This window comes from Siniperca chuatsi, linkage group LG15 (genome assembly GCF_020085105.1).
Source record: "Siniperca chuatsi isolate FFG_IHB_CAS linkage group LG15, ASM2008510v1, whole genome shotgun sequence".
NCBI lineage: Eukaryota > Metazoa > Chordata > Actinopteri > Centrarchiformes > Sinipercidae > Siniperca > Siniperca chuatsi.
Window position 1 is genome coordinate 16,732,122 of NC_058056.1, and position 23,227 is coordinate 16,755,348.

Genomic DNA, 23,227 nt, shown 5'->3' on the forward strand with positions numbered 1-23,227 from the left:
CTCTCTCCTTCTCTCCCTCTCAATCTGTATGCACTTTTTATCCCATTACTGCATGTTACTAACTCAACATCTTCTCTCTCCCGTAGTTTTGTGCTTTCTCGTTTCTATCCTTCTGTCGCTTTCAGCAGGTATTTCTGCCTCCAGAGCTGCAGAGACTGGATCTGTGGTTGTGGGCCACCTGCTGTCCCTGTGTTCCTGCTCCACAACTGCTACTACAGTTGTTGTTATTGGCTCTGTTACTAGTACCAACATTATTTTTTCCTATAGCTGTCATTCCTATTATTACTAATTTATTAATATTAACACTACAATTACTATTCTACTAATTTTTTTAAAATAATTCTATGTGGTCTTTGCATTGTGCCTCCCTCCCTCTGTCATCGATCAGTCAGTCGTTCCGTCCATCCTGTCGATCTGTGACTTTAACCATTACTTGCCAGACTGCCATGAAATTTGATACAATGAATTTAGTGCAGCGAACTCTTTCTCTTTTTGACCGCCTGATTTATACATTCAGTGGCCAGTTTATTAAGTACACCTGTACCATCTAAGGAAATCCAATACAACTGTTCTGCCACAAGTTCTACTTTTATGATGCCTATAATGTTCAGTTTGTTTGTTTTTTTCATATAAGTGTTAATTCAGTTATATGTTTTAGCGCTGAGGTCATAGTTAGTGGTGGTGTTATACAGGACTGCATTATATAGAGAGATGCCATATGTTCATTCTTGATAGCACACTTGGATGGTGCCAAAGTAAGTTTGATTACATGCATTCTCACTTGCTATTTTATGCAAACTTAACTTAAAATGGCCATTCAGTCTATGTTTATAGCTGAACAGATTTCAGTTTTAGTTAACCTAACTAAATTCAAGTAACTAAATTCAGTTCTGTAATACCTGCACTGGTTTTGAAGAATGAAAATCAGATGAGTGAAAATGTAACAATGCAATTAGTAGCTCTTAGTTGCTCTGTGGTTACGCAAGACTGGAGCACTACTTAGGGTGCCATTGATGTACCACAGCCAAAGCCTACATGTGGTCACATTGTGCACATACAGAGTCAGAAAAGCCACAGATTGAGGGGATCTGTCTGTTCTGTTCTCAATTCTTCCCGTATCATCTTTGGTTTTCTTCTGTTCTGTCCTTTTCTTTCTTCTCTCCTCTGTATATCCTGTACTGTTGAGTTTTTAGGCTCAGCACAAGATGTCAAATTATGTTGTTATGTGGTTTTTACATGATGTGTTTTACAAGATAAATATACAGTACATTTTAGAAATTAACTGTTTGGTTGTTATAAGAGACTCTCAAACTAGGTAGTTGTGAAAGACTCCAGGGAGAGATATGTTCATGGAAAAAATTTTTAGTACTTTGAAGTACTACCAACCTGTATTATCCTTTAAACCGGAAAGCTGATGCCTCTAATAAGAGCAGCATCTTTAAAGGCCAGGTGTCTGGACAAGGTAACATCTGCTGGGGAGGTTCCTTTTCATTCGAGCAAGAGGCACCAGATGCTGCCTCTGCACTGCACCACCTCCATAGAGATGTTCTGTCTTAAGATTAAATAGATTGTAGGAGGGACAAATTAATGATACCAAGTGTGTCTTGAGGGACAAGTTAAAGTTAATGAACGTAGTCTTGTAAGTTCATCTCTACACCACATAACAAACACAACAACAAACCACTAAAAATACTACGTCTAACTGATCAATCTGTGGCCACTTTGCTTGCCTGCTGCCCACAAAGCAGATTTCACATGGTAGCTGTGGTCAATATCTCTGACCTGGATATCCAGCTGCTTTCCAACACCATCCTTGTCGATACACAAATTCATTACTGATGATGGCCCAGACAAAGTACTGGTGATGCAGCTGTTGATCTATTATGCTATTTTAAAAAGGAAAAAATAGAATTGACAGTGTCAGCGTGTGAATGGTAATGAAAGTAGGTTGGATGACATCCAAATGACTATCAGACTCCAACCTCTTTGAGATCTCATTGTGTACTGAGCTGGAGCAGTGAAAGTGTGTCACACTGCAACAGCTTGGGTGCACTGTTGGTGGCCTGGACAACTAGGGCAGACAATTGAAATTGGGCAAAGCCAGAGGACAGAAAACCATTGGAAATCTGTTGTAGTGAGCCTGACATGGTTCACTTGTGTGTGTCCATTTCAAATGATGGTCTCAGGCTCGAGTCTGTACAGAAAGGATCACCAAAGACAGTGCGAAGTTGGGGAAATAAGGCGACTGATATGGCTACTCTGCGGCACCAACCAAAGTCCAGAACAGCCTCAACTCGGCAGGATCGTGGGTCCTGCTCTTCCACCGTGTCTTGCCCTGTCTTCTCTGGACTATACAGTGACCATGAAGAAGACCCACCGCTACGCCGCCAATCCTCTCCTTTACTCAAAGGCTCTCTTTCCAGTCTACACTCCACCAGTCCAAGCCCCAAAGGTTCCTTTTCTAACCTCCAAGGATCATTGCCAAGTCTCAGAGGATCTCTGCCCAGCTTCCAGGGCTCTTTATCCAGTCTGAGGGGTTCAGTCTCTCGGTTGAAGAGGCGGTCTCTAGGCAGCCTGGACAACTCAAGCCCCAGCCCCAGCGAGAGGAGTTCCAGCCCCAGCCTACAGAGCAGCAATGGCAGCTCCAGTGATGATGATGGCAGTTGGGACACTAATAGTTGGAGCTCAGGGGCCACCTGCCTGCTACGGACTCCTGTTAAGCAAGATAGCAATGAGGCATCAGCGGAATTGGGTGGAAAGTGTTGCACCACTGACCAGGTGTCAACTTCTGTCATGGCTGAGCCTGAAGTCATTTACCAAAATCTTATCTTCTCACATCCTGCTGCTAAAACTGAAAGTAAAGAAGATTGTGCTCCCGAGAGGATTTCCACAGCGCTAAGGAAAGACGCGGGAACCCAAAGTGGGTCCTTGTCAAGCCTGAACAAGAATGCTGCTACATTCTCATCCCATCAGCTGGACGAGAAGACCAACAGCAGACGCAAGTTCTCACAGTTTCTAAATGAGGTGACCTGTAGGGTGTTGAAATCTAACGGTGGCCCTCCTCAACAACAGTCCGCCCTTCGACATCACTACCCGTCTCCTCCACCACCGCCGCCATCAACCCCATCTCACCAATCACTAACCACCACACTACATTCCACACCAACAATCCCGCCACCACCACTATCTAATTCAGCAACAAACTTGTGGTACAGCCCAACCAGCTCTAACCTCCAGACCATCAAGGAGTATGATTCAAAGGACATTACCAGCTCCATCCACCAGTGGAGCAAGACATTACCCAGCTGTAAGATCTTAGAGCCCGGGGATATGTTGAGGAAAGTGAAAGAGGAAAGTCACTCATACCCAGAGCACGACCTGGAGCTATGTACAAAGATCCAGACGCAGCCCTCCACTGGAAGACTTTATCTAGAGACAGACATTGACAGAGTAAGGCAACTTGATGAGCTGGTAGCTAATGGCACTCTGGGGAAAGAGATGAATGAGAAAGGGCTGGAGAAGGGTACAGAGAGAGGGAAGGAAAGGGAAAACAGGATTACATGGGAGAGAAATGGAAGCTTGGGGATAGAGAAAGGGAATGAGAGTGAAAAGAGAAAAGACAGCCCTTGGGAGAGAGACAGAGGAATGGTGAAAGGGAAGGAAAAGGATACAATGAGAGAAAGGCCTTGCTGGGAGAAAGACAGAAGAATGGAAAGAGGGAGGGAGAAGGAGAAGAAAGTGGTACTTACCAGTTTTGAGCCCCCTCCTCCTCAGTCAACATCCAGTGGAAGGACTAACCCCTGCCCTGTCTTCAGCTGGCCAGAGGGATTTCCCAGAATGTCCTACAGGTCTACCTCATTACCCAGACCTGTTAATATCACTGTGAGTACAACTATATTTAAAGAGTTGGTTCACCTATATTACAAAATCTGAAATCACTGACTTTAAACCTTCAACAGGACTGCAGATACAGATACATGAATTTTATTACATCACATGCAGTTATTACCCACAGTTATTTTATTATGTGTTATTGTAAGGATAATTGCTGTGATCATTTTAAGAAATTATACATACAGCCTCTGTGCGGCCGTATGTCCTGTTTTCTCATCACGCAGTAAGAGTAGACATAGATTGCTGGAAATGAGGAGCCAAATGAATAAAATTACACAAGCCTCTGATGATTTCACTCAGTCTTGATTCAAGGCTTTGATATAGTTGCATCACATTCCTCCTTGTTAGCTTAATATTACTCTTCTAAGACTTATCAGACATGAATCATTTATGTTTGGTGTTTTGCTTAATTGCATCTGACACATCACCCACTTACCATACAAAACAAAATCTGCAAACATGATTATTCATTAACGTGAGGTGAATGGGGAATCTGAATTATTTTGTGCTGTACATGCATAGGAATGTAGTGCATGTGCAAAACGTATCCTCACTTTTACTTCTTCTTTTCAAACAGAATTGAAATCAAAGCATGACCTGCAATTTGAATGAATCTTTTCTCACTAGATGTGCATTTTCATAGCCAGGATGTTCTCAAAGTAGTGCTATGGAAAATGTCTATATTACTTCTCATTTAAATGCATTAGTATCTTTCTGCCCTCCAAACATCCAACAGAGAGATAGCAAAGAAAAAGTATTGGTCCCTTTGGCATGCATTATTAAAAAATACATCCACCCTTATTTACTGCTTGGTTTTCAAACAAATTTCACTATCCTGCTTGGCTTCCTGTGTGAAGGTAGCTAATACATTAATAATTAAAACACTTTCCTCCATCTTTTGAGCCCCAGGCATAGAAATGCCACTCCGTACTATAGCCTCTCACACCATGCTGCACTATTGTACAAATACTCTGCTGCTAAATGGGTGGACCTTGACCAATGGTACATCAGTGAGGAAATAGGGAGATGTTTGGGATGTAGCTTCCTGTTTAGAAATTATTCACTGGATGGCAGCTCCCTAGCAACTGTTCAGCTGATGAGTGGGTGTGAGCATTGAATGGAATACATTTGGTTTCTAGAGAGAAAACTGCTGTATGGCAGCTTTTCATACAGTTGGATTTGAGTGGATATGTGGAGACTTGACCAGGCCAGAGCTAAAAGGAGAGTGAATATTGGACTTACTTTCAAACAGGTGGCCAGAAACGACTTGCAAACGAGTTCACCATATCAACATTAAAGCTGATAATATGTCAGTGTTGTGTGTACAGCTTGTTTTAGCTGGCCAAAATGTAGCTAAAGAATCTGTTAATGCAGGTTCAAGATTTTAATCCTGGTTGATTTGGGGATGTAGAGGAAGAGCAAACTATGTATCTGTATATGGTGCAACTAAGCGGCAACCTCGGGGTTGAAAAATTAGGCCAATGTAAAAGTGCCAAAAACTGCAGTTCCTCAAATGGCCACTTGAGCCTGGCTCTAAAAGTGAGTCAATCCCCATAGAGCCCCATGTTAAAATGCCCAACTTTACAGCAGAAATAAACATGTTTACAGCCTGGTACAAAAAACATTTTTGGTCTCTATAGCTAATTTCCCCCTTCATGACAACTGTGAGGGGGATGGAATTTTTTATAACTCACCCGTTTAAATTATATTGAGGCTTAAAGTTATGCATAATCAAGGGCGGGCCGCTTTCAGAATCAGAAATCAGAAAAGTGCCAAAAACTGCAGTTTGAGTGCCAGGTGGGTGCCCTATCAGGTGGCTTGCCATTAGGTGGTCCAGCAACCAGGCTTTATTCGGCCTGCTTCAGCTCCACCTCTTTGCCCAGTTTTGGATTAGCCGGAGTCAGGCACTGTCATGATGACGACAGCCAGAGCCACCGGGAGCCGCCCGGTGGCAATTACAGAATACAAGTCCATTGAATAGCTATTGCTACAGAAATGCTGTCCATAAATAGTATCAAAAATATGATTTGATATAATGAAAATGTTAGGAAATATAACTGTAATGAGTAAGTTAATCAGTGTTTTACTGTCCTCTCTGGTGGAAAAGTCTGTGGGAAGTGGGGGGGTGGGAAGTTTAACCACTGAAGGTCATCAAAAACAAGATTTCCAGCTGCTTTTAAATTGCTCTGTTATGATGAAAAAAAAATGTGTGTTTGTCAGCTGAACATAATTGAGAATATGTCCATGTTTTATTATGGTATTTACAACCATTACTGAAGTAAACTAACCATAACCAGCATATGATGGTGGTGGTGGGGTCAATTTAGCAACAGTAAAATAAAGGCTAACATGTTACGTTTTTTACTGAATGAGTGTACATCCATAGTAGCAACAGCTGTAGATTATCATTCAGTGATGCCTTCCAGGAATGCCAATCCACTCCTCCTCCTGCCTCTCTCTAGGCTTGCCCTCCCCACACAGAGGGATGCTGGGATGGAGGGATGGACAGAGGGGATTACTGAGCGTTGTCTCATTCAGTAGCTGTATGAGTCATCCTGCTGTATCACTCACACTGTTTGTAACACCCACACAACACCACGAAGCACAGCATACACATGCTCACAAACACACACTGTACTCTCACAACCCGTATGTCGAAGCTGTGTACCTGTGACATTCATTATACCTCACTGAATCCTCGACTATAAATCCTGAGGCTGGCCTGAAATGCATGCAACTTGGCACAGACAAACACCTGCAAACACACTAACCTCCTGCAGCAACACACAGAAACAATATCTGATTTCCTGAGCTCTATAAAGTTCATGATCATGAACATAAATTTCAGAGGGTTTTATCACTTGAGTTTTACAGCAGTAATGTCAAAAAAAATTGTTTTGGACCTTGGCTGCACATACATGCTGTGGAATGTCAACTCTGGTCCAGGGGATGCATTGAGTAATTGGTTCTGCACCAAAGAATTAAGCCCAAGTGAAAATGTAAATGGTAAATGCTCTTGTGAAATCCATGTCATGCATAATTCATGTGCAACAAACAAATGTGTGCAAACAAGGACCTGTTCTCACATTCATCTCTATTCGATTTTTCACATATGAAGACATGATGAAGCAAAACTGAGTGGAGTGGGGTGTCACCTCCATCTTGTATGATATTTTAAATGTTGTATGTCTTAAAGGAATAGTTTTTGGGATGCACATTTTGGGATATATGTGTATTAGTTTTATTTTCTTTCAAGTTAAATGAGAAGGCTCCTATTTCTGTACAATAAACCGAAAGCTAACGGCAGAAGCAGGTTAGCTTAACTTGGCGTAAAGAGTGGAAATAGGGGAAAGAAGCTAGCTTGCACACAAACCCCCTTGTAAAACCACAACTTGTCATTTTGAGAAAATTATATAATGTATTAATTGGTGAGGTTTAGAGGTGATGGTAGACAGGTTTTTTGATATCTTTAGACAGAGTCAGACTAGTTGTTTCCCTGTTTCTAGTGTTTATGCTTTGCTAAGCTAACAGGCTGCTGTTGGCAGCTTTATATTTGTATGTAAAGACATGAGAGTGGTATCAATCTTCTCATCTAACTCTTGGCAAGAAAGCCAAGAAGTGTATTTCCCAAAATGCTGAACTACTCTTTTAAACTGACTCATGCATACAATTATTCAGGTTTGTTTACCTTCTTACTTTTCCTGCTAAAACTTTCCATTTTCTATCATTCATCTTTTGTATTTCTCTTCTCTTCTTTCAACAACTACAGTATGTAAGTCTGCCTCTCACCCTTGGGCACTTTCTCTCCATTTCTGCAGCACACAGCATTTTTCTTTTGCACTGTTAATCTGTCATTTCTTGCTCTGTCTCTCTCCCTCCTCCCCTTTTCACTTAATGCTCTCAATACTGATATAGTGCGTGTGCCAAGAGTGAGATATAATTGATATATTTGTTTGCTGAGACAGACACTCTGAGAGCTCATTAAACACCAGATAAGAGGTACTCCACAGCAGCGGCGCCAGATAAATCTGCTTGATAAATAAATCTAATCATTTTACCCTCTCTTCTTCTCTTCCTTCCAGGAATCTGATGAAGAGATGCAGCATGACACGAGGTTAGCCACTTTCACGTTTCCCTCCTGTCCTCCCGGCAGTGACACCACCATCACACCTCTCTCTCCTTCTTTTCTCCATCACTCCCATAACCCCTCCTCTTCTCATACACCTCCTCCTGCTCCATTCAATTCCCAGCTCCCTCTCTCACTTTCTGTCTCTCTCTCTCCCTCTGCCTACCAGCCTGTCTCCAGTCAGAATTAGAGGAGGCTTTTTCTAAATGCATGCCGCTCTGAGGGGATGCACAGGCACATGAATATTGTGATCTTATCAGCTGAAAATGAGGCGAAAAGCATATAAACGGTAAGGCAAGAAAGAGGAGAAGTGCATGGCTGGTTTTATTAGTTGCTCTGAGATAAGTGTGTGTAGTTGCTTTGCCACACTAATGAATGTTGTGAGTGCTCTTCTGCAGCTGTTGTGCCGTTCTGTCCATGTGTTGGATAGTCTAAGTGCTTTCACAAAAGGGTTGGGTAGACAGCTGTGCATTCAACAGTACAGCTTGTTTGGAGAATATGAATACATGTTGTGCAGCGTGGTTGAGTAAACTGAAGCTTTTTGTTACTCTACAGCAAAGGAAGTGAAGCTACTGAAGACTGTTTGGTTTAGTTGAAGTAAATCTGCGTTGTTTTTTCTGCCCAGTTGATTCAGCTATCATTTGGATTTTATTGCCGTCAGAATAATGAAGCGCCAAATGTTTTCAGAGCCCTCAATTAACTCTCATATTCATTCACTGGACAAGATGATACCACAGAGAGGCAATTATGGCTGAACAAGCACATCATGAGAGAGAAAGTTGTTCTCATTACACCAAACTCCTCACCTTGTATAGATTAAGAGAGATACAGACAGAGCAAGAAGGGTAAATCCATATTTTACTTCATGAGTTGAGAAAAGATGCGATTACTTTATATTTCAGGGAGTAAATTATGAAGTCTTCTTCTAAATGTTGCCTTCAGGTGGCTTTATAATCTGCATGTCAGCACATTATGATTACAACATCTAGAAGTTAATTGCTTTCACCTCCAGTCCTAACCTCCAGCAAGTGAGGAAACATTGATTTTTGGAGATGATCCCTACTTCCTGTTACATAATTAAAGCAAACAGCACCTCAGATAAGGTGCCGTCCAGGGGGAAACTTTATGTCTTTGAAGTGAGTTTCAAACTTCCAGTACAATGGAAAGAGCTTTAATTAATCTGGTGAAAAACAAAAAAGAGAAATGAACAATGATTGCTAACCCTCTCGTCACTACAGTGTTGTTTTTCTGCGTTATGACAGCATGTAATTAATTAATGTATCATTACTTCAAAGATGGCAGTAAAATTAAATCCAGTACCTTAAGCTCTACTACAGTACTGTACATGGCATGAGAGGCAATCCTAGTTTGCAAATATTACATATAGTCAACCTGTCTTGTCAAAAGAGAAATCATAACAAGTCAATTTGGAAAATTTTTAAGCATAATTCATAACAGAGAGAGGTTTTCTGGTGATACAAGCAAAACTCAAAATTAGAATAAATAAGTGTTGAAGGCTGTCCAAACAAATCATCAGCTTCACCAAACCCCAGCAGCATGCCATGCTCTGCTCCTCCTCAGTTTTCTGAAATGATTCTTGTCATAGATAATAAGCTAAAGCATATCACCAAAGGCTGTTTTGTTCTTTACTTGTAAGCTGAATTAAATCGATGCCAACTAAACTGAGATCATCGTGCACTGACAAAACATTACAAACTCACTGTCTTCACATGCAGAATGCACAATATGAAGAACACAGATAAGAAGAGCACATAAAGAGAATATTAGATTCATGTTTTTATGAGATTTTAACGTAGAAACTTTGTGGTAATTCTCATATTTTCCATCTTGTGCTAATTTTCCGCTTCAAAGTTCTGTGTAAGGTAGATTGCTGTAATTGCTATCTTCTTTTATTTTTAGATTATTAATATCGTCTTTATGAGGTGATTTGTTGAGCCTGTTCACTTGTGACAGACAGATGAAATGCTGAACTTTCCAAAAAAAAGTGTAATAAAAATGTCACTGTCAATGTAAAATTGAAAGCCGAAATGGTGATGCTCAAAGGAGGAGTAAAAATGGATATTGTGCCCCTTAAGTCAAAATATAACTGCTTACTGACAGATGAAAAGGTTACATATCTTAAAGTTCAACTTTCTGTAAACAAGAAAAAGATTCTCACAGTGCCAACTCATTTTGTCAAAGAATCCAATGAGTTTCCATGAGTCCAAGGGTAGTGGAAGTTTCTTTGTATACATAATGTAGGAGCACATCAAATTACAGTCATAGCTGCTGAGTTTAGTTTTGGATAAACCAAGGACATAAAAGTGATTTAAAAAATACAAACAGCCAGCTCAATAAAAAAGCTGTATTGGTTTCACTTGACTTGCTGTGACTTTTAATTAGGTCTCTACAAATGTTTCAGCTTACCTTCATCAGCTGTATCTACCCATGATCCACTTTGTCTCCTGCACCAGCCCCTGGGATACATCACTAGCCCACTGGGCTTCATTCAGACTTTGAGGAATATGCCTAAAGAGGTTTTGTTTGTTCATCTCTCTTGTCTTTCCCTAAGCTAGGCACGTAGCATCCAAAAAGCAGATGCTATACTAAGGCTCCCTTCAGGTTAGCCTGGAGCAGTTTGCCACCTCCCCGCTCTCTCATTCTTCTGTCTAATTATTTCCGAGACGATGAGATCAGAGATTTATGCAGAAGCCATTTGTGAAGGTGGACTACTGTAGCATCTGGAAGTGGTTGACGAGGGATATGCCCTGGAGCGTACTCAAGGGGTTGGCTTTGTCTTTGAGTGTGCACATGTATCCGTATTCTCTGATATAGACCCCTGTGAATCACATGTCTAAGTCTTAAGCCTCCTTCTCTGTCTTTGACTTCCCACCTCACCACCCTCGTTGCTCCCTGGACTATTGGAGATACGCCTGTCTGCCACACAGCATTTATATGGCAGGACAGGGTCAGCTGGGCAACATAAGCCTCTGGAGCGCCCATACAGTGGACCTCGAGTGCCTTTTAAACACAAATTCTATGTACTGTATGTCAGAAGAGGATGATGTGTGGCATTTTAATGCCACATATAAAATACAGAGGATAGAGCTCTTCAACACATAGGTTTTAACTTGATCTCAATGTCCCCACACAGGCTATTTTAGCTCTCATTAATTATTTTTTCTTTGTTCTCGCAGCTCATTAATGCATTAGCTTCAGTCCTGATCTCTCTTGTTCAGGGTCATGGTTCAGAGACTGCTCCTATTATATCAACAATAATTTGTTGATACAGCCTCTGTTGTGTGTTGGGCTGCAAAAAACATGCTGTTTCACCAGACAAGCACGTAAAAACAAACATACATGGCATTCTTACGCGCTATGTGTTGAACAAACTGTGCACCTATTGCACCCATTACACCTTAATAAATACTTCATTGCACCCTGGAGGGCCGTGAATGTTTAGCTTACATGCACACAATCTCATCAAGCCCTGGTCACCTCCTGCATGGTGGATTGCCAGATGTCCAATCTGGGCTGTGATGATAAAGAGAAAAGGCTTGGAGGTGAAAAGCACAGGGTTCTTTCTTCAAAGGCTAAATTTGGTTGTCATGGGCCTTTGTACCTCTTTGTGCTGAGCTGAGCTACTGTACAACATGTGCTGTGGAGGGACAGGATCCTATAAACTGTAATCTCTGAATTCAGATTCAGAACTTATGTTCAGTAGTTAACTATATCCAACCATTACAGGTGATTAAATTAATAGTTTTCGAAAGAGTTTAATTTGCAGATATATCAGAGTGTGACATGTTAATGTGCTGTTTGCTCTCATCGTTAGCATTGTTTTTGGCCACAGCAGGCAGTTATTTTCAACCAAAAAGCTCTAAAAACCCACTGTACACTAACAGCTCTGTGAGGCTGTACTAAGGCACAGTGGTGCTTTGCGCTAAATGCTAATGTGCACCATTTCAGTTGGTTGGTTTAGTTGCTAATTAGCACTAAACATAACGTACAACTGAGGCTGATGGGAATGTCATTAGCAGTTATTTGGTCATAAACCAATTTATTGGACAAATTAAAATTGTGATCTGATGGTAGAGCTAGATGAAGTTAAGGGATCACCAAAGTTATTACAATTCAAGCTGAGGTGGACATGAATGTCTGTACCAAAGTTCATCCAATAGTACAATATTTCAGTCTGGACCAAACTGGTAGACCGACAGACCGACATTGCCATCCTTAGAGCTATGCCGCTGGCATGGCTAAAAACTAGAGTACTACGGTATGAGCAAAATACAATATACACCAAACATAAATATTAACTATTAAACCATCAGGAGTAGTTGCTTTATAAATCTTTAAAACACTTCTCTGTCTACATAGTGTTGTATCTCAATAGTCTGTGAGGCGATTACTTCTTGTCCTCCGCCAGGCTGGAAGCACAGGTATGTCACGACTGTGTTGTCGTGGCAACCTCAGTGAGGACTGAACTCTCTTTCCCAGAATTTTAACAATGGAGGAATCTTAACTCAGGCTGTGGTCTTAACACACAAACGTATGAATTGTGTGAATCATTTTTTCAGTACACTACCTTTCTCTCTCTCTCTCTCTCTCTCTCTCTCTCTCTCTATCTCTCTCTGTGTGTGTGTGTGTGTGTGTGTGTGTGTGTGTGTGTCTGAGTATTGTTGCTTGTTTGAAAGGTTATGAAGGGGTGAAGAGCACAGTGAACTGCTGGCCTGCAGCACTGTGTAGCTCTGGAGTCTACTTATGTCCAGAAACACAGATTGAAAGAGAGACAAAGAAGACATGTTGTCAATACATACAGGAACAGCAATATGAAACATAAAATCTTTATCAAGTTTATTAATTTCACCTTTTTTTAACCACCATTGTTTGTACTACCAGGCAGCTATTGTAAAAATAGGAGTCAAAATTTATGGTACTGTATTGAGTATTGCGCCCTCGGCTAAAAAAGGAATTCAATTTAGGAGGGTTGGAGTTGTTTTTCTTGATAAGGGTAACATCTTTGGAATTATAGGTGACTTGAACTTCATTTGACCTGATGAATCTGAAGTCTATTACATTGTCCAAGTTGTTGCCCAGAAGGTAATCTGGCAAATATTTTTGTTGATCTCCAGCAGACAATGAAGGATTTTTTCATCCTTTAGTAATAAACAAACGGAAAAGGAATATTTTCTGAACATAATGATGTACCTCTATGTTAGGGATAAAGATAAAAGTGAAATTCAGGGAAACAACTTGGTTCAGCTGAACCTGCATTATCCGTGTTTCAAATCCGCCCCTGTATGTAATTCTCTGCTCTTTCTTAGTATCTTCTTCAACCTCGTCAGAAGTGGAATTCTGAAAAAGCTTGTTGAATTGAAGGGGAATTGTGATTTAAAGCTCTTTCTCTGAAGTATGTAGTCTTTCCAGAAAACATTTGTGGTAGAATTTATTTTATATTTTGACAGAATTGTTGAGCAGCACAGAAAAAAGATGAAGTTTAGCCCAAGGCCGATCTCCTGCTGACTGCTTTTTCACTGTCAGTACAGTGGCTAGAGTTGTTCATGGGCCTAAATACCAGAGCCCAAACGAGACCCAACTGAACCCAACTGGTACTGCCATATTTGAGACTAAAACACAACCCATGATCCGAAGCTATATTTTGTCTTTATTTCATCCATTACTGAGTGTCTCTTTCCCACTGGACTTTATATATCTACTTGCAAAACATTACATGCATTGACACATACAATCAGCAAATTCAAAGAGGTAAAGAGAGAAATTTCTTAATAAATTACAAACCCAAACCCAAACCAAGTTCAACAATTGCATGAAATCAACCGATCTGAACCCTGATACTTTGTCAGGACACTATAAACTAGAAAAGAAGGTTTACATTTGAATCTGTTTCATTTGTGGGGTTATGTAATTAGTTGTCTAAATCATCAATGTGAAGCTTGAACAAACTTTAACTTAACTCTCCATCATTTCATGCTGGGCAGGTAGCATACAGTCAACTTTTGGGAGCTTGTTTGTTTGACAAGACTGCCTTCAGTCTTATACGGAGGGATTCAATCATACAGACCTGTGATCCAAAAAAGTGACCTGAAAGAGACTGAAAACTGCAAAGAGCTTTACTTTTATTATGGAGCTTTAAAAAAACTTTATGAAACCTGCTTAAACAAACCATCGTTTCTCCTGTCAGTCAGGTTTTTCTTAATACATTAACCTTTAAAGGAAACTCGATTTCCCTGCTTACACTTTCAGAAACCAATTTACTGCCAGAAAGTTGGGAAGAATTGATCACTTTAAAGAGTAGTCCAGCAATTTAATGTGTAAAGTTGACAATTAAACCTGTTGTTTAGCCTCTGTCATGATGGACCAGTCAGATCCAGCATCTTATGTTGTGCTGTGACAGATGGTGATCCAGTCAATGCAAAGATATATTGTGCTATGCAACATAATAAAGGAGGTTTGAATTGGATTATGATGAGCTGTGAGCTGCCAGTACCAAACTGTAGAAAGTATGGTTTGGCAGCAGTAAGTTACAGATGGGGCTGCAATTTACTCCCCATTTAAAGTGCAGTACGTCTAAAGCTTCTCTGTTGTTTAGCACAGTCTATTGCTATGTGAAGCTTTTCCAGAGGCAAAATGGTTTTTATGTTACTTTGCTTAAAGAGACTGTTGTGAGATGGTATGGACTCACTTATTGAGGACTGTCAACTAAAGAAATTAACACACTAATCAGGGGTTTATTTTATTGGTAAATTTACGCCTATTTGTTAACTTAAGGGGATAGGTTCACAATTTTTCAAGTCTGTCTTTAAACAATCAACAGGTGGCCATATGAACATTGCAACCGGTGCTGCTTGCTGTAATCATTCCCCGTTTATACTGGACATTCAAAGTTCCTTTCCTACAGTGATTTCATTGTAAGTGATGGGGGACAAAATCTATAATCTTTGTTCTGTATAAAAACATATTCAAAAGCTCAGCTGAAGCTAATATGAAGCTTCCACTTTCTGAATTAGTCAAATCAAGTAGGTATCTTTTTAGTACAAAATGCGCTCATGTCCTTGACTTGAAAAATTGTGAACCCCATCCTTTAACCACAAACACACAAAAGCACAGAGAGCCCACCAGCCCTGAACTGCGCAACACACACACACACACACACACACACACACACACACACACACACACTACAGCGTTATATGGGAAAGATCCCTTGTTGCAACTCCTGCTGTGGCCCCCTGATGTGACCTGATCTGATCAGGAAGAGTGTGAAATATGCCTACAAATTGTCAAAATTGATTGAACACTTGCTGTTTCCTCTGAAGCTTCGTACACACACACACACACACACACACACTCTTCTACTCACACAAATAAAACTTTATTGTTATGACTGATGTACCGTTTAAGGCCAAGGCCAAGGATACATGAAGGAGCTGGAGGGAGTTTGATGAGTCATAACGCAGCAGGGGAAACTATTCATTATCTGTTCATTTATCCCCAGGAGCTTTTTGTGTTTGAAGACAGCATTATGGTTCCAAAGACCATGAATTTAAACATTTGCTGTCTGGCCCTGAACTGTGTTTGACATCACCTGCAGCAGCATGGTCAGGATACTTCTGTCTGTTACTGTACATCAAGTTCCTGATTTAGACCCCTATCACAACCACAGTTAATCAATGCAAATGTTTTCAATGACATTTTTAGATGATGTGATTCAAGCTCAAATAAAACAGATATTTCAGCCGTTTATTATAAGTTAGTGTGCTTTATATATTTTTATTAGTTTCAAGGCCAGCAAATTCTTCCATCTCACCCACTTAAGGTTGAGTCTCTTTTGATATGTAGATAGAAACTAAAGAAGAGATAAACAGTGCGGGGATCACTCCTCAGATGCAGTTCGTTGTCTTCAGGCAGCAAACTGTGTTGACTAGTCATCATCATTGCTCTGGTGACTTAATCCACAGAGCTGTGTTTTCTGGCCGCAGGTAGTGGAGCATGCACAAGAGACTGTTGTATTTCTGGAGTCTTGCGTCAGAAGAAATACACAACACATGGCTCTCAAGTAAAGACTCAACCACTGTGGTAGATCACACCAAGGGAAAAAAGTTTCAAAAATTGTAAGATAATGTTGCTAATGATCACCACTTCTGCTCATGTTTGGTCTCTTTTGGCTTTTAGGCTGTTTGAGTCACAACGTTTTGAGTTACGCAGCAGTTGAGATGCATGTGAAGGAATAGTTCTGGTTTATTACAACTCTAGTCCTTTTTTGTAGTTTTGGCCATCATTCCTATTAGTAATAACAATGTGCTACTCACCAAGTTAATTGCTAATGTCTGGGAATGCAGCGGCATTGCTAAAAATAAGTCAAACGGGGCAAGAAGCATGGTCAGTCAGACAATCACACAATCCCCCAGGTTAGCCAAACTTATTTGGAAGAGAAAACAAAAGCAAACGGTAAAATTATTACCCAAATCATCCATCACAGCTTCCCAGACAGATGTCCAGGTTCAGCTTTGACCTGTAATACTTAGTTTGGACATTGTGGCAGGTCAGAAAACTGTCATATCAATGTCTTTTTTACAGTTTTGGAAGGCACTAACAAACTATCTTTTTTTTGTTTGGAGGACTTGTTGAAAGTGGTTTAGAAAAGTTTGCGAAACTGTTGGCTTGTTTACAACCTGTCCTATCTTCTAACGTCTCATTTCACCATGCTCCCAGATCTCAGCAATTACTTTGGTTACTACAATGTCATCACAACCAATAGAAATGATGGCCAAAACAACAAAAGTAACACCTGCAGAGTTATCTTCTAAGCTGGAATTTGAAGGTTTACTGTTTATATTAGATGAGGTGCTTGTGTCTCTGTGTGCTTCTCACTTAATAACAGACTTCAGGAGGGATGGCACTGTGGCCATTAAAGTTTAATATGCTCATTTGGTCGCTGTGAATAGTATATCTGGCAGGCAGTAGTTCTACCTTGCTCACCTCCCATGGCTCATTACTAGTAAATCAACCTGCAGGTACCATAAGGGCTCCCCATTGTAGATCCAAGATGGATGCTGGCTGGTTGTGACCTTTAGTTGGTTTTGGATTAAGGTTTTTTTGTTTTGTTTTTTCTAAATTTTTTGCTACTGGAGCCATTCTCATGAAAGAGGAAAAGTATACAGGCAAAGTGGGAGGTGGAAGCTGTCTGAAGTAGGTTATAGTCTGCAGCGTTACAACAACCATTTGTTGTACTCCTTGTAGTGTGCATTGTCTGATCATTATGAAAAGTTGTAACACATGGGGAAAGGTAAACATGGTTTACTCTTGTTTCCGTCCACACAATAGACTCCTCTTAATACTTGAGGAGGATACACTATAGAGAGGAAAGGGTGCTTGATTTACATATCTTTTGCTGTTTTGAGTTTCTCTGGCAGTGTAGAAACAGCAGCAGTAAGCCTATCATGAGGTTCTCTGAGGACTTAGATTTGTGCCTTCATGTGGATAGTGTTTACCTTGCCAAACAACACCTGAGGCACCAAGATCTGCTGTTTATCCCCCTGGGGGAGGTGTTGTGATACAGTGAGGGTACAGTACTTCATATGCACTACAGGGAGGTGTGTGTTTATGTTTGTGCATGTGAGGATAGATTCTATACAACTGCACTTTCTTACCAATTCAGCAACTATTTCTGTCTTATTTCTCTCTCTCTCTCCCTCTGAGACTTGCAGATAAGAAAAACAGCTATAGCAGCAGTGTTTTCAGAAACTGCCATTGTTTCCTGAACCAGTGTTGAGGGGAGATTAAAAATAATAAGTAGTGGTGCCATAACAAGTGGCGGCAGGCGACAAAACATTCATTGTTGTTGAACTGCTACCCTGCCGCTCTGCTGGGACTGATAAAAGTTATACTGCTGGCAACCCCTGTCTCCATGCATTTATGCTTACTTGGCTCTTAAGGACAAGACATAGTAGTTTTTAAAAGGCAAATATATGGACTTATTGATATGTTTGTGCTCCTTTAGTTACTGTTGCGATGCCTGTCAACCTTTTACAGCACATAATGCAGTTTACAATGACAGTGGTAGCAGATTTACTACTTACTACTACTACTAATTTTTGAAACGTGTCTTCAATTTCATATGGAAGAAGACAAAAGCAGGTTTCTCTTTTCTAGTTGACGACTGCGTACAGCTATAAAGACGACTGCTACAATCAGATTCTATCAGGAGTAGCTAGCTATTGTAAGCTAATGCTAACACTAAAACTGTGTAGTTGGTTAAAAGATTTTGTCACTACCTGACTTTTTCTAGCCCAACAAAAAGCCTGCAAAAAGGTCTTAAATATGCATATGATGGCTACATACCTGATAAAATGCAAAGAGACTGAGGCCAAAGCTAATCCAAGGTAATAAGTTAGCACCCTCACCAGCTGATGATCCATGAGACATGGAAATAAAGAGACAGCATTGTTCTTGTATTGCGTAAGATAAGAAAAAATGTAAGATCAGATTGTTATTTTGTGTTCAACACAAATACATACTTGGAAAAGCAAAGCAGATGTTACATTTATTCTTGATTGTATATATTTTCAGAAAGTATATTTCACTTTTAATGTTACAAGAAAAAAGGCTTTTAGGGTGAGGACTAACCGATGTGTTTGGCAAACATGACGCTACCTCGGATAACGAGTTTGACTGCTGTTGCTGGAGTGAAATCTAACCAAAATCCAATAAAATATAACATGACAGAGCCGCTAACGTTAAACTCTGATAGCATCCAGGACCAGCTTCCACACAGCAGGGAAATACTACACAGTGGATGTACTAGTTATGAATGGGCCCTTAACATAAATGTAACCACACAAGTTAGCTAATTAAATGCTCCTGGCCTTGAAAGTAACACTCGATTACTGCAGCAAGCTAGTTAGCTGGACAATACAGAGTATCTCTTACTATAGCCCAATTCTCACTGCTTCAACATGCAGAGAAATCCAAAGCTTGAGAGACCATGCTCAGGGGAGGGCTCTAGCAAAGGCTCAGTTGTTTTCCTCTTAATAAATAATTGCAATTATTGGACATTTTATTATTTGTAACATCACATTGAAAGCTTATGAGCACTGATATAAGCAAGATTCATCAAATGCAGCTGCATAAAGAAAGATGTACAACTGGAAAAGTTTATTCTGGCATTTTATGCTTGCTAGTGGCAGGTTATTAAGTTTTTACGGTGCAGGAGATCTGAGTTCAAGCCCCAGCACTGCAGAACAGTGATGAAGGATGGAAATGGAAACACACGCGCATTCATCATAACACTGATTTATTAAGGAATAACCTCTGCGGTCAGCTGGTCAATAACTCACCATTCCATAGGGTCCTGCAGATTGTGGTGGCTGCATTCAATTGTTTCCATTAAGAGAGGGTAATGATGAAAAAGGAGGCTCAGGTAACAGAAATATTATTCATCTTTCTACATTCAGTATTGTATTTGTTTGGATTATAGAATTATGGGAAATAGCTTAAAAGGTCTTTGTGCATTGATCTTTCAATAGGAAGTGCAAAGTTCATCTGAAGGTTCAATAATTTAAAGTATTGCATACTATTTAAGTTTGTTTACTGGACTTATCTAATTGATCCCCCAGCTCTGCTTCGTCATACCAAACTGGCTCATTTTCTGAATACACACAAAATCTCTGTTTTTCTCCGGAGTCAACAGAACTAAATGTGCTGCTAAATCTGTGGAACTTCAAAGCTGTTTTTCTCTGCTCTCTTGCCAGGGTCATCACAGATAGCCAACTCCTATCTGCCTCCCCAGGCAAGACTTAGAGCTTTGACTGTTGGTTTGTGGTTAGAGTTCAAACTTGGCTTCAACATTCAGCCGACCAGCAGCAGCAGCAGAGGCATCAGCTATACACACATGAGAGCCGAGGCAGAGAGAAAAATATGAAAAAGATATATATTGGCAAAACTGCTCTCAAAACACAGAGAAATGGTTGCAAACATCAGAAAAGAAGGTAAGATGAGTCAGTCTGGGGAGTGTTTTAAACTCTAAACATCAGCCTCATTATCAGGGAATCCATTTAATTCATTTTGACTAATGGAAATGGATTCTCATTGGGAGGTCATGACCATTAAAAAGCCATTAAAAACATAATGTAGCATCTATTCATTCCCATCATTCATCTTCATATCTCTTGTCATGTATCAGGTGACATCTACATTCAAGTTAACACTGCCCTGCATTTTACCAACAACAGTCTTACCCTAAAAAAAAAATCAATGACTGTGAGCTCAGACTTAATTAAACTGGCATTACATAGTGATAAGAGCCCAGAGCAATTTTCACATGTACTTACAATAGCTCTCTGGCTCCTTGCCATATGATTTTACCACATCACTTGCAGCTGTTAGACCGTGGAGAGGTTGTAAAGATTTTGTTTTGTTGTAGCGCCAGGCCAGCAGAGTAGGCCGAACGTGAAGCCTCATCATGTTGGATACTCTTCAAATGACTTATCAGTCTGTCTGTCAAACATTTATAAAGGAATAGTTTAAGATGTTGGGAATACACTTATTTGCTTTCTTTGCAAGAGTGATATTTGAAGATGAAAAACAGTTCATTCATCTGCCTAGAATGTCTCAGTAGTATCTGGCTACAGCACAAGTTACCAGATATGGCCTATATGGCAACCTCATTACAACAAGTCTTTGGGATTCAGCACATAGTCACTGCTCCCTCTCAACTCCCCCTACAACCACGCATTTTTACATTCACATCTACATATATTTTGTGCAGGTTGAACAAGCAAGATAAAACGTTAATTGGAAAGCTTTAGAAGTGTTGGTTGGCATATCCACTTTGCCTAAAGCTAGGATAGGTCTTCCCCTGCTTGCAGTATTTATGCTAAGCTAGGCTAACAACAATCTGATACAGCTCTGTACTGAAAGGAATAGTTTTCACTCTTTTGTCTAGATTTAGATGAGAAGATTGAGATCACTCACATGTGTATGCACTAAGTACAGAGCTATAGAGCCAGGAGGCGATAAGCTTAGCTTAACATCGGGAGAAACAGCCTGCCTGCCTCTTACCAAAATTCAAAAATGCGCTTACCAACACCTCAAAAGCTCCCTAATTAATATGTTGTATGTTTTTTTTAATCTGTACACAAACAGTAATGTAAAACCAGTTACATAGTTGTTACAAACTGTTTTTGAGGCCAGCATTTCTGTGCAGCGTTTCTGCTCCACTCCTAGCTGTTGTTTACAGCATGTAACTCCTCGTAAAACCACAAACAAACGAGAGAGAAGATATTACTTAGTGAGCTTTAGAGGTGTTTGTGGGTATATTTTTTTAACTTCAGCCAGAGAAATTTCCCCCTTCTTTTAGTCTTTTTGCTAAGCTAAGCTAAATGTCTCCTGTCTCCTGTCTCCAGCTCTGTACAGACAATGAGAGTGGCATAAATCTTCTTATCTAATGCTATAAAACAGCAATAAAGTGAATCCCAAATGTTGAACTATGTCTTTTAACAAACAGATGATGAGAGTGGTATCAATCACTACACTACACTTCCACAAAGAAATCAAATAACCGTATTTTTCAAATTGCTGATCTGTTTCTTTAAAAAAAATGGTGCATACAGGGGCTGTTTTTGTACAACGTCAGATGTTTATCTGCTATTCCAATGCCAGGGATATTTTTGCTTGGATACTTATATACTGACTTCTTACTGCGTGATGAAAGCTTAATTAGTGTAGATCTTCAACCAAGTACCCAGACATTAAAGGTAGTTCATTGCCCCACCCACGTATTGACACAACACAGTCTATAAGTCTCTCTGTGGACACCATTTTCTCCTTCTTTACTGCCAGCTTACTAATTGAGGCTCTGGGCTGAGGTGAGGTGGTTGGAGGTGCACTCATTGCGCCTGCTGGCTGGCAGCGCTGAGCCATTGAACCTCTCCGTGAGCCAAGTATCCATCAGTCTGGCAAAATGCTAAATCCCCCAGAGCGCACACTGCCCCTGCTCCCCATCTCTAGCCTTTCATTACCACATCCATTCCCTCAGTCAGTGCTGTCTGTGTGTTTTTTAGTCCCCCACACTCAAACCTGCATCAAACGCACATCCAAAATATTGCTCCCTGCGCGTTGTTACTGTTGATGGTGTTGAAATGGTGCTATTCTGGCCTCTCACTCACTCTTTCTCATGCTCTTTCTCTTTTAAAGCTTACTCACACACAAAGTCATGGTCCATTCTATATTTTCACCTCTTCTTCTATGAATCACCCATGGTCTTTGTCTGGGGTAAAAATCCTTTCCTATTCTTTCAGGGATTCGATAGGGGGGCTGTGTAAAGGAATTCACCATTACACCGATGGGAGCTCCTTTCACAGTTCTGCTCCCTCCCTGTGAATGAGAAATGATTAATATTCCTCCTCCATCCATCTCCTCCTCCCCATTGGTGCCTCACTGCCTTCCCCCTGCCTGGGACCTCTCTCACTTGAAACTGAATTACACTCCAGCTACACTTCACCCCTTTCCCTCCCTCTCACACAAACACATACACACTTTACTTTTTCTGTTTTCTCTCTCTTGGCTCTATGAATCTGACACACTCTGAAAGCAATGGAAGTACATCAGTGTTGTGACTGTCTTGTCTCAAATCCTGTTCTCTAAACTCTCTCTGCTGCATGTTCAGCTCTTTCCACGACCACAAAGATGACCTCCGTAAGCGCCTGTCGTACACCACCCACAAACTAGAGATGGTGGAGACAGAGTTCGATTCCACTCGGCAGTACCTCGAGACAGAGCTGCGCCGGGCCCAGGAGGAACTGGAGAAATTTACAGAGAAACTACGCAGGTGTGTGTGCATGTGGAATTGACTCTGTGGGCAGCTTGCCTTTCTATGTATGCAATACCCCACCAGAAACAAACCCACCAAAGTCGTCCTGTGATGTCAAGGAAATTTGGGTAAGGGGGTAGATGAAGAGTGTTTTCACATGCTGTAACATACAATTTAAAGGCCATGACAGTGGTACTCATGGGCAACATTAAGGCCGTTTCAAGTATACTTCATGCAATGAAGTATACAAACTACCTCATGCAATGTGTTGTCCAACCACATCTAAAGGCTAAAGTGTTTAAAGCTGTTTCTAACAGCCATACTCAATGGCGAGATAAACCAAGAGGGGCAATAATCATTCAAATGGGGATAAC

The 23,227-nt window shown here is 40.6% G+C and overlaps 1 protein-coding gene across 1 annotated transcript in view; it reads left to right on the top strand.

The window, feature by feature from the left end:
- The first annotated feature begins 1,998 nt into the window (after positions 1 to 1,998).
- LOC122861994 overlaps positions 1,999 to 23,227 on the top strand; it is a 52,306-nt gene continuing 31,077 nt past the window's right edge. Inside the window, exons 1-3 of the mRNA XM_044167139.1 lie at positions 1,999 to 3,882; positions 7,977 to 8,008; positions 22,710 to 22,871. Coding sequence (XP_044023074.1) covers positions 2,146 to 3,882; positions 7,977 to 8,008; positions 22,710 to 22,871 — 1,931 coding nt within the window. The 5' untranslated portion in view covers positions 1,999 to 2,145. The remainder of the gene's footprint in view (positions 3,883 to 7,976; positions 8,009 to 22,709; positions 22,872 to 23,227) is intronic.